The sequence below is a fragment of the Heterodontus francisci genome, chromosome 17, assembly GCF_036365525.1.
Source record: "Heterodontus francisci isolate sHetFra1 chromosome 17, sHetFra1.hap1, whole genome shotgun sequence".
NCBI classification, from domain to species: domain Eukaryota; kingdom Metazoa; phylum Chordata; class Chondrichthyes; order Heterodontiformes; family Heterodontidae; genus Heterodontus; species Heterodontus francisci.
Genome location: NC_090387.1, coordinates 62,400,294 through 62,419,861, shown reverse-complemented (window position 1 = coordinate 62,419,861; position 19,568 = coordinate 62,400,294). Strand labels below are relative to the sequence as shown.

The 19,568-nt window shown below is 44.0% G+C and overlaps 1 protein-coding gene across 1 annotated transcript in view; it reads left to right on the top strand.

Annotated features, from left to right (window-relative positions):
• Positions 1 to 19,568, top strand: part of LOC137378592 (dynein axonemal heavy chain 5-like) — a 334,675-nt gene that overhangs the window by 266,748 nt on the left and 48,359 nt on the right. The window contains exons 64-71 of the mRNA XM_068048894.1: positions 2,880 to 3,015; positions 4,086 to 4,402; positions 5,112 to 5,267; positions 5,459 to 5,641; positions 7,627 to 7,870; positions 8,499 to 8,613; positions 8,776 to 8,966; positions 12,305 to 12,426. Of these exons, the coding sequence (XP_067904995.1) occupies positions 2,880 to 3,015; positions 4,086 to 4,402; positions 5,112 to 5,267; positions 5,459 to 5,641; positions 7,627 to 7,870; positions 8,499 to 8,613; positions 8,776 to 8,966; positions 12,305 to 12,426 (1,464 nt within the window). The remainder of the gene's footprint in view (positions 1 to 2,879; positions 3,016 to 4,085; positions 4,403 to 5,111; positions 5,268 to 5,458; positions 5,642 to 7,626; positions 7,871 to 8,498; positions 8,614 to 8,775; positions 8,967 to 12,304; positions 12,427 to 19,568) is intronic.

Sequence of the window (19,568 nt, the reverse complement as noted above, 5' to 3'; positions counted from 1 at the left end):
ATACCCATCTCATTGTATTACATGTGTTGCCTCTTTCCTAACGCACTCCCACACCTTGCATCCAGGTGCCCACACAGAGCTGAGACAGTGACCCTTCGCAGCCTGCCCCTGCACTGCAGCCCATTGAGGGAGCAAATGTGCAGGTGGCATCTGAAAAGACAGCAGGGAAAGCATGAGAGATTCTCAGCAATAAAAGTGTTTCCCATTTATTTAAACATTCACAATACCCAATAGCAAGACCAAGTTGCACATACCCGTGAAACCCCAAGTGTGTCTAGGTGCTCTTTTTTACGTGCTTCCATGAGCTTCTACGAAGTGCTCCCCCTGCACTGACAGCTAAGGTGAAGGCAGGCTGCTGAGTCTGCTGCCCCATGGCCTTCGATGACTTTGGTGGGCATCCTCTGGCAGCCTGAGATCTGGAGGGCATCGGCTGGCTGAGGGGTTGCTGCACAGGTGAAGGAGCTTCCTCCGTCATCGCAGCTACTGGAGCTGGGCTACTGACGAAGGGGCTGAGGAGCTGCTGTCCACACTCAGAGCAGCCTGAGGGGAGCCCCCTGAGGTGGAGGTCAGTTTCTCCTCCTTTTTAAGGCTCACTTGAACCTATCTGCTAACCATATAAGCACGTAGACTTGGAGAAGACTCCAGGCACCTCAAACCCCTCTTGCCTGGCCGCTGCTGGGTTGAGCTCATGGCCCAGGTTAGGGTATGCAGGCTGCATGAAGCTTTGGGATTTGGCTCTCAGTGAGGTTGCCAACCTCTCGATGAAGCTATGCAATCACATGCCTGAGACATGGCAGCACTCATGGCATGGATGGACTCCTCCATCATCCGCGTAATACTGTGCATTGCCTCTGTGAGCTCCGTCAGATGTTCCCTTACCTCCCTCTGCAACTCCAGCACGTTCTGTGCTCCCAACACCAGAGGCTCGTCATCAGCCTGGGGCTTAGCATGGGCCTGGCCACGCATAGTCCTTTGACTGTCAGTGGCCTCGCCAGTCACAACCTCTGTCAGCTGTTTGAATGTGTGTGTGGGACTCTTAACCATTTGTAACCCTGCCTCTAAACCCGAGCACATAACCAATGATGTGAGAGTATCTGCGCTGGTAGAGGGTGCAGGGGTACGGTGTAATGGTGCACCTTCTGAGGATTCTTCCTCCTCGTCCTCAGGAGTGATGCCAGTGGTGCCAGCAGACGATCTTCACTCTGAGGTGTCATAACCTGCATCAGTAAACACAAACACTTAGGGGTTCTGCTGCATGGATCTGCGCATGCCAACCATACATAATGTTATTTAGAAGGGCAGTGGTGGGCACATGAACACAATGCCTCGTCATTCTCTTGGGTGGACACTCCAGTCTCTCCATCTGCTATGGAATGGCCGCCCTAGGACCCACTAGTTCCAGGGCCTCCTCTGATGGGGTCCGTTTTGGATGTCTAGGATCCCATCTCCCATTCCCTAGAGTTGTGAGCTGTTTTCTCCCGCGAGCTGAACAAGGGACGCTGTTAATCTTCCCATGGAGACCAGCAGGACAGTCGTTCTGATGGCAGCCCTTTGGTGCCTGATGGGGGCTCCTGAATGCCTCCTCCTCATGTTTGCTCTCAAGCGACGTGCAGGGGGAAAGCTAGGACAGACAGCTGGATGTCTTGGAGATGCAACCACATATCTGACACGATCTGCTGTTGCCATAGCCCCTTGCCATCTCCGTTGCTGCCACTCCCTGACCATGTTACGCTCCCTCCCACATGGCCACATGCAAGCCCCAAAGATGAGATAGACAGGGTCTCCAGTTAGGGGGGTCAGCAGCACAGAGTCTCCAAACAGCAAGCACAGGGTCTCCAGCCAGGAGGGTCAGCAGCACAGGGTCTCCAAACAGCAAGCACAGGGTCTCCAGCCAGGGGGGTCAGCAGCACAGAGCCTCCAGTCAGCAAGCACAGGGTCTCCAGCCAGGAGGGTCAGCTGCACAGAGCCTCCAGTCAGCAAGCACAGGGTCTCCAGCCAAGGGGTCAGCAGCACAGCAGAACAGGGTCTCCAGTCAGCAGCACAGGGTCTCCCGCCAGCAGTACTGAGTCTCCAGTCAGCAGTACAGGGTCTCCAGTCAATAGCACACGATCTCCAGTCAGCAAAACAGGGTCTCCAGTCAGCAGTACAGGGTCTCCAGTCAGCAGCACAGGGTCTCCAGCCAGCAGCACAGGGTCTCCAGCCAGCAGCACAGGGTATCCAGTCAGCAGCACAGGGTCTCCAGCCAGCAGCACAGGGTCTCCAGTCAGCAGCACAGGGTTTCCAGCCAGCAGCACAGGGTCTCCAGTCAGCAGCACAGGGTCTCCAGCCAGCAGCACAGGGTCTCCAGCCAGCAGCACAGGGTCTCCAGTCAGCAGCACAGGGTCTCCAGCCAGCAGCACAGGGTCTCCAGTCAGCAGAACAAAGGCAAAGCAGCAGCAAACTCACTAACTGAAGCAGCAGTTCATGCAGGGCTGCCAGTGTTTTAAATATGGCGCCAGCACCTGTGTTCATCTCAACTGACAACGCTATTGACGTTTCGATGCCGCCCCCAACCTCCAGTGGGATGGGCCCTGTGCTTCCTGTATTCAAATGGGCTAGCCGCTACATATTCACGATCAGTTGGCCGCAGACATGGCATGCAATGATGCCACCCTCATCCGGTGCCACCGCTGTGACCCATGGCAGGCTGATAAAATTCAACCCTTTGAAGGGGGAACTGGTGTGAGATCGACATAGTGAATTGAATTATCCCACATTGCAGGTAGTCTCTGACCTTAGCTCATTCAATAGATGGCGTTCATCTGAATAGTCAGAACAAATTAATGGCATGGTTAATGCTCATGTTGAACAATGAAATAATTTTGTGACTTGATTCTCAGACATTACGAGATGATGCTGAGCGCTGCCGGCAGAAGATGCAAATGGCTTCGAGTCTAATAGATGGTTTGTCAGATGAGAAAGAACGTTGGACTGAAGAAAGCAAAGAATTTGCTGCTGCGGAGAAAAGACTTGTGGGTAAGCAGCAACAAAGTAATTGTCCCATGCTATGAAAACATCCCTCTTATTTTTTAAGAACAGCAACCTATCTAATTCATGAAAATGTATGAATAAATAACACAAAATTGGAATCAAATTTTAGTGTTACAGTCTGAATTTTTCCAGAATCGCATTATATCTTGTAAATCGCACCAAACCCTGTACACCCACCATGTCTGCTCTCGCTGATCTATATCGGCTCCCGTTCTGGCAGCGTTTCAACTTTAAAATTCTCATCCTTGTTTTCAAATTCCTCTATGGCCTTGCCCCTCCTTATATCTGTAACTTCCTCTAGCCTTACAACCCTCTGAGATCTCTCCCCTCTTCCAATTCTGGCCTCTTGTGCATCACTGATTTTAATCACTTCACCATTGGCAGCCATGCTTTCTGCTACCTAGTCTCTAAGCTCCAGAATTCCCTCTCGAAACCTCTCTGCCTCTCTACTTCTCTCTGTTCCTTGAAGATGCTCCTTAAAATCTGTCTTTATAAAACCTACCCTAATACCTCCTGACATGCGCGGTGTTTAGATGCATGTTTTTGTTGATCAGATAATACTAAGCCAGAATAACACAATAACTGCAATTCCAGGGCATTGTCTCTAGGCAAAGATTTTTTTTAATGTTTAGGTAGAAGACCTGTTCATTACTTTCACCACATTGATGTCACGCAGGTTTTGCAACGCTGCATACCAATATGAATTACATTATGTGAAGAAATGGAAAAAGTTTGCAAAACACTCTTTCCTGAAGATGGTATTCCTTTAAATTCTCCGCAAGGATGGTGTAATTCCTTTTCTCCTGATATTCTATTACTTAGTCATATAGTACAGTTGAAATCCCAGTTGAAATTTTATCAGGTTTATTCTTTGTCTATTTACCCCTTGCAACAGATAGGTTAAAGGAGAGGAGTGATTTTCTTTCCTTCTGTTTAATAGACTTCAATAGGGCAGAGTTCATGATTAAATAGATTGGTCTGTGAAAGGAGTGAGCTTTATGAATTGAATGACCTCCTCATTCTATGCTTTTCTTATGTCCTTATGTTTGTTACAGGTAATGTTTTGCTGGCTACAGCTTTTCTGTCTTACTCAGGCCCATTCAACCAGGAATTTAGAAACCTGTTGTTGAACCAATGGCAGCAAGAAATATTATTACATAAAATTCCATTCACCATAAATCTAAATGTCTCAGAGATGCTTATTGATGGGCCCACAGTTGGAGAGTGGAACTTGCAAGGCCTTCCAAATGATGACCTCTCAATACAAAATGGAATCATTGTTGCAAAGGCAGCTCGCTACCCACTCTTGATTGATCCTCAGGCTCAGGGGAAGGTCTGGATAAAGAACAAAGAAGCTAATAACGAACTTCAGGTAGTGGACATGAACTGTCATGTTTGCAGTACTTGCGGATCATCTTACACCGTGTTACAGCATGACAATCAAGTCACTGCATGATACTTTGATAATACTATGCAATCCAAGTGAAGTGGACATGAATGATTTTCAAATGAATTATTATGAGTAATTAAAATGAACTAGTTAACCAGACAACCGAGCTGCAACAACACTCGCTTTTAGTCAAAAAGTTATAAATGTAAATACAGAGCAGCTTGATACTTAAATTGCCCTGATACTATTTAGCATTTCATTGGCACTTTACCAGTAGGTTAATGATGGCAAAATATTTAGGGGAAAGAGGAGGAAAAAGTGGAAGAACTCATTGTTCCACTTTGTAGTGGTACTGTTTGCCAGTCGGGCATTGAGCACCAGTTCCAAGACCTCATTGGAAGGGGAGTACAGAATAGGAGAGGAGAGTGAAAAATCTACAGCAATGGTGGATAGAGACAGAAGAACAGACAGAGAGCAGAAAAGGTCATATAGCCCTTCAAGCTCCTTATTTTAGGAAGGTCAGAAAAGAGAAAGCAGAATTGCAAGCCCTGGTGTAAAGTTCAGCTAAAAATGGTAAATGTTTTAGAATTGATTTATCTAGTATAAAAGGGAATTTTCTAGATTTTAAACCTATAAATAGTAAATGTAATGCATCATATAATGCAATAGAGGTTTGCCCCATTTTTTACAGGCAACATCACTAAATCACAAGTACTTTAGAAATCACATGGAAGATTGCCTTTCACTGGGAAGACCAATATTAATTGAGGATGTAGGGGAAGAACTGGATCCAGCATTGGACAATGTACTGGAGAAAAACTTCATCAAAACTGGGTCCACACATAAGGTCATTTTAAAATCTTTAAATAGTGTTCTCTGTGTGGATAAATGACACAAATTAAATTAGATGTTTACATTGTCTGTGTGGTAATATTTAATTTGCAGCCTTGCCAAAATAATACTTTTTAAAATATTTATTCTTGGGATATGGGCAAGGCCAGCATTTATTGCCCAAAATTCCTAATGTTTTTTCTGTAGGTAAAAATAGGAGATAAGGAGATGGATGTCATGAGTGGTTTCAGACTATACATTACCACAAAACTGGCAAATCCTGCTTATACTCCAGAAATAAGTGCTCGTACTTCAATTATTGACTTCACTGTCACCATTAAAGGCCTAGAGGATCAACTGTTGGGACGAGCCATTCTCACTGAGAAACAGGTGATGTAAATCCTTTAATTAATGAATTATGGTAAATGGGAGTACAGTCTAGGACATTTACAAAATAATTGCAGTTGTTTTCAAACCACAGGTTTAGGATTTCTCACCTCATTATTAAGTATGGACTGTAAATATGCAATGCATTTAGGGATTAGCAATAAAAACTGTACCATTTTACACTGTGGGATTTTGCTGGAATGCTGGGGAAAGAATGATCACACTCACACACAGCTGCAGTTATCTTTACAGTGTAATGGCTGTTGTTATATAGGCCAATGCTTTCTAATCCCATTCATTTCTGCCAAACCTACTGGTTTATTCTCAGAAATGACCATCTCTGTTCGTATTGTTTGACATCAGTTGGAACCTGTAGTAGGAATGAATTTTTGACGAACATTTACAAGTATTGAGACGAAAAGAATGGAAGAAAAGGTTTGATTTGGGTTAGAATGTTCAATGCAGTTTTTAAAATATACAGATTAATAAAATAATGTATTTTTAGTTTTTGGGACATAAAGTTCTCAAGTAGGAGAGGTATTTCCTTTAAAACCAGGAGTAGAGCTTACTCCATGATTTCTTTTGGGCCTCCTTATCTCGAGAGACAATGGATACGCGCCTGGAGGTGGTCAGTGGTTTGTGAAGCAGCACCTGGAGTGGCTATAAAGGCCAATTCTGGAGTGACAGGCTCTTCCACAGGTGCTGCAGAGAAATTTGTTTGTTGGGGCTGTTGCACAGTTGGCTCTCCCCTTGCGCCTCTGTCTTTTTTCCTGCCAACTACTAAGTCTCTTCGACTCGCCACAATTTAGCCCTGTCTTTATGGCTGCCCGCCAGCTCTGGCGAATGCTGGCAACTGACTCCCACGACTTGTGATCAATGTCACACGATTTCATGTCGCGTTTGCAGACGTCTTTATAACGGAGACATGGACGGCCGGTGGGTCTGATACCAGTGGCGAGCTCGCTGTACAATGTGTCTTTGGGGATCCTGCCATCTTCCATGCGGCTCACATGGCCAAGCCATCTCAAGCGCCGCTGACTCAGTAGTGTGTATAAGCTGGGGATGTTGGCCGCTTCAAGGACTTCTGTGTTGGAGATATAGTCCTGCCACCTGATGCCAAGTATTCTCCGAAGGCAGCGAAGATGGAATGAATTGAGACGTCGCTCTTGGCTGGCATACGTTGTCCAGGCCTCATTGCCGTAGAGCAAGGTACTGAGGACACAGGCCTGATACACTCGGACTTTTGTGTTCCGTGTCAGTGCGCCATTTTCCCACACTCTCTTGGCCAGTCTGAACATAGCAGTGGAAGCCTTACCCATGCGCTTGTTGATTTCTGCATCTAGAGACAGGTTACTGGTGATAGTTGAGCCTAGGTAGGTGAACTCTTGAACCACTTCCAGAGCGTGGTCGCCAATATTGATGGATGGAGCATTTCTGACATCCTGCCCCATGATGCTCGTTTTCTTGAGGCTGATGGTTAGGCCAAATTCATTGCAGGCAGACGCAAACCTGTCGATGAGACTCTGCAGGCATTCTTCAGTGTGAGATGTTAAAGCAGCATCGTCAGCAAAGAGGAGTTCTCTGATGAGGACTTTCCGTACTTTGGACTTCGCTCTTAGACGGGCAAGGTTGAACAACCTGCCCCCTGATCTTGTGTGGAGGAAAATTCCTTCTTCAGAGGATTTGAACGCATGTGAAAGCAGCAGGGAGAAGAAAATCCCAAATAGTGTGGGTGCGAGAACACAGCCCTGTTTCACACCACTCAGGATAGGAAAGGGCTCTGATGAGGAGCCACCATGTTGAATTGTGCCTTTCATATTGTCATGGAATGAGGTGATGATACTTAGTAGCTTTGGTGGACATCCGATCTTTTCTAGTAGTCTGAAGAGACCACGTCTGCTGACGAGGTCAAAGGCTTTGGTGAGATCAATGAAAGCAATGTATTCCATGATTATACTATAAATAATTCAGTCGGCAATTTTTTTAAGGAACTGGAGCGAGAGCGAACAAACCTGATGGAGGACGTAACTGCAAATAAAAGGAAGATGAAGAAGTTAGAAGAGAACCTACTTTATCGTTTAACAACTACCCAGGGTGCCCTAGTGGATGACGAGAGCCTGATTATAGTGCTTCAGAACACCAAGCAGATAGCTGAAGAAGTAACACAGAAGCTAAAGACAGCAGCTGAAACAGAAATGCAAATAAATACTGCTCGGGAGGAGTACCGGCCAGGTGGGTTGGAATTTTCTGGGGAATCGGATGCATCACGTCCATCAGTACATACATTTAGTTTATTCTTCATGGGCTAAGCATTTGGGGCACCAGTTTACATGTTTCAATTTGAGTTTATTCAGATTCTAATGGTCCTTACTTTGGCTTTAAAGATCTGGCTTGAAAAAAATTCAAGTTTGAATCAGACTGTAGTTTTAGACTAACAGAAGGGAAACTCTTGGGGTCAGCACTGCCTATTTTTACTTCCACATTTATTTTTAATTATTTGAAAATAATTAAGTTGCTAGCCTGTCATTATCTCTTTTATAACATCCTTCTAAAGTGTTCCGTACAGTTTCCGGAAGTGAATGTTTGAAGCTAAAAGGTTTAATGTGTCAATCCATAATATTAATGCGAAAGTTGGAATGTAATTTCCTGATCCAGTTCTTTGAAACAATATTGAACTTAAGGCAAGACTGAGCTTACAAATACTTTCAAACAACGTTGTTTTTTTTTGTAAAAGGGGAGTTTCTGAGAAATAATTGGGACACAGGTGCCGGAAAAAGTTTAGATTTGACATTAACCTTGTGTTACAATGAGTTATCATTGTATTAGGTGAATTATCACACATCTCTTTATTTTCATACAGTTGCTACAAGAGGCAGCATCCTTTATTTCTTGATTGTTGAGATGAGTATGGTGAATGTGATGTATCAGACTTCTCTGAGGCAATTCCTTGGGATCTTCGACCTGTCACTAGTCAGGTCTGGTACCATAGTTGTATTTACTTAGATTCACCAATTAGACTTATTTTCTTTCTCTCTGCCATCCTCACTCTAATTTTCAATGTGATTTTTCTTTTAAATCTATGCTTGACAGATTTAATATACTTCATTTAATATTTTTTTCAAAACCAACTCTACCAGGTCCGCTAAAAGTCCATTCACCAGCAAGCGAATAGTTTACATTATTGATTATATGACGTATGAAGTCTACACATACACAGCTCGTGGATTGTATGAGCAACACAAGTTCCTCTTCACACTTTTGCTCACTTTGAAAATTGACATGCAGTGCCACAAAGTTAAGCATGATGAATTTCTCACGCTCATTAAAGGTACGTTGATTCATACGTAGATGAAGTGGAACCACAACTTTTAAAAAATGTTACAATGCTTTTGTGATGGCTAGTTGGAGAGCACAGGAACAAGAACTAGTTTTTAATTGTAGTATAAGTTGAATAATTGGGTTTTGCTGTGATAAGAGTCTGCCACACTGCTTTGTATCAATAACAACTTGCATTTATATAGTGCCTTTAACATAATAATACTATCGAAAAGCAATGAAATGTAAATCAGTATCTTTAATTCTGAAATTCTATAATTACAGTTGGGCATTGCTGAAAATAGAGACATGTTGTTGAAGCTTTTCATCTTGCACTCATCAGGACAATCTGCAAGAATAACCAATGTAAGGGAAAACAACAACTTTATACTGTGTGAGAAGAGAGTGCTGATAGGTTGGCAAGTCAACTCCGATTGGTAGAGGCATTGCCATGGAGAATGCACCAGTTTACAGTGATTGGCAGTTAACTGCCAAGCTTTGTTTGAAATTTAAACCAGGCAGCTTGACTCTGATTGGTCAGGGCATTGCCCTGAAGAATGAACCAGAAATGGCTGTCACTTATTTTGTTTAGATGAAACAGGCACAATGTGTGTACATGTTCTTTCTGTCTGCAAAGAACAGGGCCCTGTGTATTAAGATATGTTGCTTCCAGTACACACAAATGTGCCACACTGCAAGCCCTACTGACAATCTTAAAAATTCAAAACACAGTGGTCCAACGTTAGATGTGATTCCGCAATTGGACAACATTTGCTAAATTATCCTCAGTGTGCTAAGAATTATACTGACAACCAATTTAGGAATGTCAGTAGGGCTTGCAGTGTGGCGCATTTGACCAATCAGAGTCAAGCTGCCTGGTTTAAACTTCAAACAAAGCTTGGCAGTTAACTGTCAGTCACTGTAAAATGCTGCATTCTCTATGGCAATGCCTCTACCAATCAGAGTTCACTTGACAACCAATCAGCACTGTCTTCTCATACAGTATAAAGTTGTTGTTTTCCCTCACATTGGTATTCTTGTGGATTGTCCTGCTGAGTGCAAGACAAAAAGCTTCGACAACATGTCTCTATTTTCAGCAATACTCAAGTTCTGTACTACCAAACGACTAATTACAGTTGGGTTAGTTTTGTTAAATGCGCTTGTCCTTGCTCTCCATTTTCAAAATTTTTGTTTGATTTTTATAGCTTCTGAAATTTTACCTAACGAAATGATTCAATTAAATGAGGCAAATTAAACGAGTGTATGGGCTGAATTTTACCAGTCCCCAAACATCGGGGGTCGTGGCGGTAGGGCCCAGAAAATACTTCTGGGTGACGCCTGCCATGGGCCTAGACGCCAGGAAGGCCCGCCCCATTTTACTGGCAGTGGCGAGGCCTAAGGGTGCCCCCCTGCCGCTCGGCGGCAGAGCCTTCATTTAAATATCTAAATAAATTATAATGAATGCATAAACACTTACCTTTTCCCGATGGCTGTCCCATGGCGATATTTCGGCCAGTGGCCGGAACCCCTGCGCCTTAGGATCTCTGAGGGGATGGTGGAAAGAGGTTGAAGGTTAAAGGAAAGAAAGTTTGCGGGGGGGAGCAAAGAATGTGATCAAAAAGTTACTTTTTTGGGGGGGATAGGACAAATAATAAAATGATTATTCATTGGGGCCGGGGGTGGGAGGAGGGGATTGGTAGTGTGAATGCATTTTTATTTCAATTTCTTTCCAAACCTGTACTTTAAAGATTTCGATGAAACTGAAGTGCTTGAGGCCTTTTAAAAATGGCGCCTGCGTGATGGTGCTGGATGCCGTTGCTGGGGATGGAGCGGCCACCCCTTCTATGTCATTGGGGACAGGCATTCCGCCCCCTCCATGTAAATGAGCCGCCGCACGAAATATTGATATCGTGGATACAGGGAGGATGTTTCCTTTTGTGGAGAGACTAGAACTAGCCTACACAGTTTAAGAATAAGAGATGAGGAGAATTGTTTTTTCATTAGTCTGTGGAATTCTCATCCCCAGAAAGCAGTGGAGGCTGGGTCATTGAATTTATTCAAGGCTAAGTTAGATTATTGATAGACAAGGGAGTTAAGGGTTATAGGGGGCACACAGGAAAGTGGAGTTGAGACCACAACCAGATCAGCCATGATCTTATCGAATGGTGGAGCAGGCTCGAAGGGCTAAATGGCCACAACTGTTCCTATGTTCTATTTACAGGCTGTAATTTGTAACATCTGAGTTGTCTAACATAGATTTTACGAATTATTTGCACCATAATTCCATCAATGATAATTTTGTTTTTAATTGGATCGGAAACTTATTTGGTTTAACATGGGATTTGTTGATAAGGCATAAACCCTTGAGGCATTTAAGATGCCGATGTTTTCCAGACAGATGAACTAAGATAGGCTGGTCTTCTGCACTTGTATTTATCTGGTTATCTTACAGAAATTCTAATGTGTTTAATTAAAATTGCTGTTAAACATTTAAGGGATAATTTTGGCTTTGTGTGGTGGTGTAAAACATGTGATACAATTTTTTATTTCCATTGACTTCAATCAGGAGAGATGGAAAACAGGCTGCTGATTCGCCTTCACCCATTTTACACAAACACACAGAGTCAATATCACCCCCTTAGTTTTTTCCATAGAATATTTAATGTTTGTGACAGAACTGATGCAGGAAGTATCTCTCCTCTGGATCATCTCCTTACATTAGAAAACACTCTTTCCACTGAGACTGGAGTTATGCTGCAGACGGTGCAAACTCAAACAAGCATGAGACCGCCACCTGCAGGGGGTTAAAATCTCACAGCTTTATATATGTTCAGCAATCTCTTGGGTTGCACAACTTGTGTGCTGCCTATCCAAAATCACTTTGCATCAGTGCCAAAGTGGATATATAGCAGAGCCCTAAGTAGTAATTGATATTAGGAATGTAGTGTGCTGTATGTGTCTTCCATTTGGTGTTGTACAGCAAGAAACTAGAACCAAACTTGCTGTTTTGTTATCAAGTAAAATCCATAAACTCCAAAGCTTAGTTTTTCGATTTGTGAATATATATGGGGAAAATACGTTGTGTGGGGGGAGGAATGACTTTTATCTTACCTCATAACATTGTCTTTATATGTCTTTGATCTTCTAGGCATTATTCCCCTGGCAGGGAGAACAAACAGCCTGCTCTGCAGCTGTTGCTCTGTTCACAACTGCCAGGAGGTCAGAGACACTGATCTCTATATCCCATCAAATTGATAGATTGAAATGTATCACTGCTGAACTTAACATGTTTTTGAGTGTGGTCTACATTTAAATGTATATATTATATGTATCCTGTCATGTGAATTTCAGGTGGTGCCTCGCTGGACCTCAAAACGTGTCCTCATAAACCTGCCAAATGGATTGTTGATATGACTTGGCTAAATCTAGTTGAACTTAGTAAGCTTCAGCAGTTCTCAGACATACTTGTCCAGGTAAGGTTGAAGGCAACTGGTTGAACATCATTGGATGTGTTATTGTGCTGTTTAATAATAATCTCCTTTCATCAAGTTATGGATTCAAATCTCGGCAAATGTTGGTGCATGAGATTTATGTAAAATTCATTGATGTAGTTGACCCAGCAGATCTAATAGTGGACTTGAACTTCCAATCAAGGCTGTAGATTCAAATTCCAACTTTGACATTTGAACTCACCAACCTCCAGTTTTAGCAATTGGCCAAATTACAAGTAGGAGCACTTGACAAGGTTCCCATCTCATGAAGAATGGAACTTCTATCTTTCACTATAAAATAGATTGTTTGATGCTATGCCTGGGTAACTTGCATCGTGTCGTTACAGTTCTTTTGTGTTTTTTTTGTTTGTTTGAACACATTTGTTTTTTTTAATTCATTCTTGGGAGTGGCATCACTGGCTAGGCCAGCATTTATTGCCCATCCCTATTTGCCCTTGAGAAAGTGGCGGTGAGCTGCCTTCTTGAACCACTGCAGTCCTTGGGGTGTAGGTACACCAAAAGTGCTGTTAGGAAGGGAGTTCCAGGATTTTGACCCAGCGACAATGAAGGAACGGCGATATAGTTCCAAGTCAGGATGGTGTGTGGCTTGGAGGGGAACTTGCAGGTGGTGGTGTTACCATGTATTTGCTGCCCTTGTCCTTCCAGGTGGTAGAGGTTATAGGTTTGGAAGGTGCTGTCGAAGGAGCCTTGGTGAGTTGCTGCAGTGCATCTTGTAGATGGTACACACTGCTGCCACTGTGCGTCTGTGGCGAAGGGAGTGAATGTTAAAACATAAGAACATAAAAACTAGGAGCAGGAGTAGGCAATTCAGCCCCTCGAGCCTGCTCCGCCATTCAATACGATCATGGCTGATCTCATTTCAGCCTCAACTCCACTTTCCTGCCCGTGATTGGGGTGCCAAAGGGGTGCCAGCAAGCGAGCTGCTTTGTTCTGGATGGTGTCTAGCTTCTTGAGTGTTGTTGGAGCTGCACCCACCTAGGTTAGTGGAGAGTATTCCAACACACACCTGACTTGTGCCTTGTAGGTGGTGGACAGGCACTGGGGAGACAGGAGTTGAGTTACTCGCCACAGAATTCCTTCTGACCTTATGGTTCCTTTGACTTTGCCTCCTTGTTTGGAGATATATAACCCAATATTTTGAGCAAATTGAATACGAGTTGTATTTCTTTGCATGTGCACAGCTGCTTTTTATGTAGAATACAAACTGGGCAGATTGTTTGCATTCATTCCGTGTGGGTGTTTTCATAGCAAACTCCGGGAAATATATAACTGAGCAAAAGATCAGTAAATTTCTTTCACTCCCAAGTAAATCTGCAGCAGTACTTAATGTTACTGAAAGCTTTAACTTAAATAAACATGTATAAATTTGGGCCTCTTATTTATAAGCTTCCTTCTTATTTGATCCTTCCTGTTTATTAACTGATTTCTGGTGGCTGCCTTTGAGACCTGTTGCAGACGCACAAAATAAAAGAAGTGCAGCTGCTTTAACCATTTAAAAATAGGTTACAAGTTATATATAAACAGGTAAAAAAATAACAAAACTTTAAAGTGCAGAGCGATTCACTTGTCAGAGAGACGGTATGGTCAGGGAGTAAGCTGCAGGGGTGACAGTGGCTGGTGAATAAAAAAGTGGAAAGAATAAAAATGGTTGAATTAAAAAATGTAATCAAATAGCAAGTCCCTTTAATGATTGGCCATATAAAAAACATATTGTAAAAGAACTAGGACGGATGCTTTGGGAGCGAGGAAGAGATCAGCAGGACTGGTGCGATATTGTGGGAGATCAGAGCAGATTTGTAGTGGTGGGTTTAGTGGGAACTGGGAACAGACCAGTTGGACTGGTTAGGATGCTGGGGGAGCTGAGTGCAGAGAATGGATGGAAGTGGCCGAGAAAGTGAGCAGCAGGAGTGTGGTCCCTTGAACCTGGATACAGTGACCCAAGAGGTTTAATGACCTCAAGAGGACAGGAAAGGTGAGTGACATCCCACTTTCAGGTGTCAACCCCCACAATCTGACTTCCCCAGCATTCTCCTGCACTTCTCAGATTAATACACCTTGCAGCTTCACTCATTCCTCTCTCTCCAGCACCTTCTCACACCCCCATCTGAACAGTACCCATACCTCACCATCACCCTCCACAACTGTTGCCCTTGCACATTGCCTTTCCGCATAATCCATTTTCACATTCATTACCCTCTGCTTTCTCTCCTTGCAGGAGAAGAGAGCGCACACCTCCAGGGAGAGGCTGAGAACCGGCCCTCCAGCGATAGCAAACTTGACAGCCACTGGAAATGCATACCCTCTGGGCCCACAATGAAGAAGGTCTTGTTTCAGGAGGCTGCAGTTGTTAACAATGACCTGCTGTGAAAGCTTGAGCCTTATGAGGCACTGGTGCTCAGACTGGTGCTCAGGAAGCTGATCCTCTGCGTGTAGACCATGTGTTGGGGGTATTGCCTCCTTCAAGCTGGATCTCTGTGTTCATCCCGCCTGTCCTGTGGAATGCATGTGCTTGAGGAGAAGGCAGCTGGTGCTGCATTTGGTGTTGCTCATACTGATTTTGGTGTTGCTGGTGCTGCTCCTCTTGTTCCTCATCAGAGAGCCAAGATACAGATGCTCCCTTGCTGTGGTGAAGTCTGACAGCAGGGAAATGCAGATCAAGGTGATTAAAGTCCAAGGTGGGTGAAATGACTTCCAAAAAGTTGGAAATCACATGTGAAGCAGTGAAATCTAGCTCTCTGAACAAGTGGTGTGAGCACAAGCCTTTCACATAGATAGCCCAGCAGCTATGCAATTTCACTGTTTAAAGGCTTTCCAGCCTCTCAGTTTCATTGAACAATGGCTCCCCGCTGTGTTCTCACCTTGTTGACCATGGCGAGTTCCACACTGATCAGGAAACCTGTTCACTGGCTATTAAAGCCAGAATCCTGGGTCACGTTCAGAATTAATTGGCTATTTAAATATTGAAATTACTTACCAAACTCCAAACACTCCCCAGTTAAACCCAAAAGTGGGTAGGATCATGTCAGGTTCCTCACTGCTAGCACTTTTTGGAGCTTTAACTCCCCTACCCGCACCTGAACGCACCTTGGCAGTTAAAATTCTGCCTCATAAACCAGGTTTGCTATCACATTAAAGTTATACTTTGGGCTGAAATGACAGGATATTAGCACCTGCAGGAATTCGTGTTCAGTTTCATCTGGTCCTTACTCCTGCTATACCCTAAAATAAAAGCAAAGTACTGCAGATGCTGAAAATCTGAAATAAAAACAGAAATTGCTGGAAATACTCAGCGGGTCAGGCAGCATCTGTGGAGAGAGAAGCAGAGTTAATGTTTCAGGTCTGTGACCGACTGAGTATTTCCAGCAATTTCTGTTTTTATTCCTGATATACCCTTTTAGTATTCGTGCAAAATGGAAATTGTTTTCCACCACATAAGAGTTGGAGTGTAAATACACTGAATAAAATTTCCTTTTCAATTTATATTATACTGTTTTGATTTGCTTGGCGACAGGTTTAGATGAATGTATCATCAGCCTTTGCTCAACGCTTTCTTTTAATTGCTTGCCACACCAAGCCCATTCTAATAATTTTCATGCATTAGCGATCTCCTATTTAGACGAAGATCCGAGATTAGAAGATCCAAGTGAGAACTCCAGAAGTGGAGCAATTGGTGGCTAAGGAAGACTGCTGCGGGAAAACCTAGTAAAGAGCAAGTGTTTTTGACCAGTATTTTAAAAAATATCTGCTGAATACATGGGACCTGCACTTCAGTAGTCAGTGGCACGTGAACAATATAAAAGTGACATATAATATTGGTTTTGGCAGACACTTCATTAGAACAAGGGTTTATTCCACGTTTATGTCTTTTATAATATGTTTATACCTTCTATGTTGTAAAGGCACTTTTGTTAATCAACTTTAAATTGCTATTCTTTTGTTCCTGTCCTTGCTTTAAACTGTAATTTTTCAGTGGGGCTTCTGAATGTTTCTGAGCTCACTTTCTGTTTCCAAACATGCACTTCATTCACATATACATCAGGGTTCATATGTAAGCATTTGTAAAGTGCCAATCAGTGGCACTTTGTAATATATTTATGATTTACCCTTGGGGGAATCCAGTTGGTGTTTTACACTCACTGTTAAATTGATGAAGTTGTAATAGTAGTTTTTAACAATATAATATAAATATAGGATACCAGAAGATTTACAGTATATTTAATAATCTTTGGAATACTATCTGAGCCACAAGCAAATTGGCATAAGATCAGAGAGTTGCATGAATAGGTAGAAAGGGAAATTAGGTAGGATAGCCTATTAATAAAGGATGAGATCAGTACATTAGTGAGTAATGATCTTGGCATGGAAGATCAAGATGTGGGGAAAACTTTTGTGTGGATCTCAGGAACGGGAATGGAGCCAGTGTGGGGGGAGGGGGGGCATAAAATTGTCTTCAGATGTGGTGAAAGTGGCAGATGGGAAAGACAGTTGGCTCCCCCACACAGAAGGAGGTACCCTCCAGAGAGGGTCCACCGGTCGAGGCTCAATTACCTGCTAGTGGACTTTGTTGTGACGTCCTATCCTGATTTTAACAATGGCAGAAAACATGGATAAGGAGATCAAACATCGATGTGGCAGGCAGGCAATTAGGTACTTAACAGGCCTATTGACAGCGATTTTATTCTTAGTTTTAAATTTTATTAACAGTGCACAGGATTCAAGGGGCTTCCGAGCCTCACCTGGTTGAAGGAGGTGATATGGAGGTTGGAGCTCGTTGCTGGCTGAAAGGGGATGCCATCAGGAGAGACAGCACAACTGCCAGGCAGGATGGAGAAAGGAGGGCATCGGAAATTGTCTGAGCAATGGGGGCAAAGGTTCCAGAACAGCGGGGGCAAACTGAGGGGCAACTTGGAAGTGCCACCTTGTCAGAGTTGACAAGTGGGGGGAAGGAGAGTGGTCATTAGCAGTGAAGGCCTTGTACTTAGGGAGAGACCATCTATCATGGGCCTCATTCATCCAGACTTCAGGGAACCCATTGAAGAGGAGGCAGAAAAAGGATGGGTGACCATCAGGCGGAGTAGTAGGCGCAGGCAGGTAGTGCAGGAGTCCCCTGTGGCCATCCCCCTCGCAAACAGATATACCGCTTCGGATACTGTTGGGGGGGATGGCCTCCCAGGGGAAAGCAGCAACAGCCAGGTCTGTGGCACCAAGGATGGCTCTGCTGCACAGCAGGTGGGAAAAAGGAGTGGAAGAGCTATAGTGATGGGGGATTCTATTGTAAGGGGTACAGATAGCCGTTTCTGTGGCCGCAAACGTGACTCCAGAATGGTATGTTGCCTCCCTGGTGCTAGGGTCAAGGATGTGACGGAGCGGCTGCAGGACATTCCGAAGGGGAAGGGTGAGCAGCCAGAGGTTGTGGTACACATTGGTACCAACGACATAGGTAGAAAAAGGGATGAGGTCCTGCAACAAGAATTTAGGGAGCGAGGTAGCAGATTAAAAAGCAGGACCTCTAAGGTTGTAATCTCTGGATTACTCCCGGTGCCACGTGCTAGTGAGTTTAGAAATAGGAGGATAAATCAGATGAATGCGTGGCTGAGGAACTGGTGCAGGAGGGAGGGCTTTAGGTTCCTGGATCACTGGGTCTGTTTCTGGCAAAGGTGGGACCTGTATAAGTTGGACGGGTTACACCGGAACCGGAATGGGACAAGCATCCTTGCTGGGAGATTTGCTAGTTCTGTTGGTTGGGGGGGTGGGGGGTGGGGGTTAAACTAATTTGGCATTGGGGTGGGATACAGAGTGGAGGTACAGTAAGGGGTAAAATAGAACAGAAAGTGAGTCTGCCTAGAAGGCAGAGCAAATATGGACCTGGTAAGGCACAAGGGAAAAATGCAAGGTTGGATTGCATCTATTTCAATGCAAGGAGTCTTACTAGTAAGGCAGATGAATTGAGGGCGTTGATTAGCACATGGGAGTATGATATTATTGCTATCACAGAGACATGGTTGAGTGAGGGACAGGACTGGCAGCTCCATATTCCAGGGTATAGAATCTTCAGGCGCGACAGGTAGCAAAAGAGGAGGTAGCATTGCACTGTTGATCAAGGAGTCAATTACTGCAGTAAGGAGGGATAACATCTTAGAAGGTTCCTCAAATGAAGCCATTTGGGTAGAACTTAAAAACAAAAAGGGGGCAATCACTTGGCTGGGTGTGTACTATAGGCCTCCAAACAGTCAGGAAGAGATAGAGGAGCAGATATGTAGGCAAATCTCTGAGAAGTGTAAACATAATAGGGTAATAATAGTAGGGGATGTCAACTTCCCCAATATTAACTGGGACAGTCTTAGTGCAAAAGGCTTAAAAGGAGCAGAATACTTACAATGCATACAGGAGAGCTTTTTGAGCCAGTACGTAGAAAGTCCTACGAGAAGGGGCAGTACTGGACCTAATCCTAGGGAATGAAGCCGGTCAAGTGGTAGAAGTGTCAGTGGGGGGGGCGCATTTCGGGGATAGTGACCATAACTCTGTAAAATTTCAGGTAGTTATGGAAAAGGACAAAGATGGACCAGAAATAAAGGCAATGAATTGGGGAAGGCCGATTTCAATATGATAAAACAGGATCTGGCCAAAGTGGACTGGGAGCAGCTACTTGTAGGAAAGTCTACATCACATCAGTGGGAGTCATTCAAAGAGGAAATTGTGAGAGTTCAGAGCCAACATGTACCCGTTAAGGTGAAGGGTAGGACCAACAAGTCCAGGGAACCCTGGATGTCAAGGGATATAGAGGTTTGGATCAGGAAAAAAAGGAGGCTTACGGCAGATCCCAAGTGCTGAAAACAGCGGAGGCACTAGAGGAGTATAGAAAGTGTAGGGTGGCACTTAAAAAAGTAATTAGGAGAGCGAAGAGGGGACATGAAAAAACACTGGCGGGCAAGATAAAGGAAAATCCCAAGGCGTTTTATAAATATATTAAGGGTAAGAGGATAACCAGGGAAAGAGTAGGGCCCATTGGGGACCAACATGGCAATCTTTGTGTGGAGCCGGAGGACATAGGTGAAGTTTTAAATGATTACTTTTCATCGGTGTTCACTATGGAGAGGGACGAT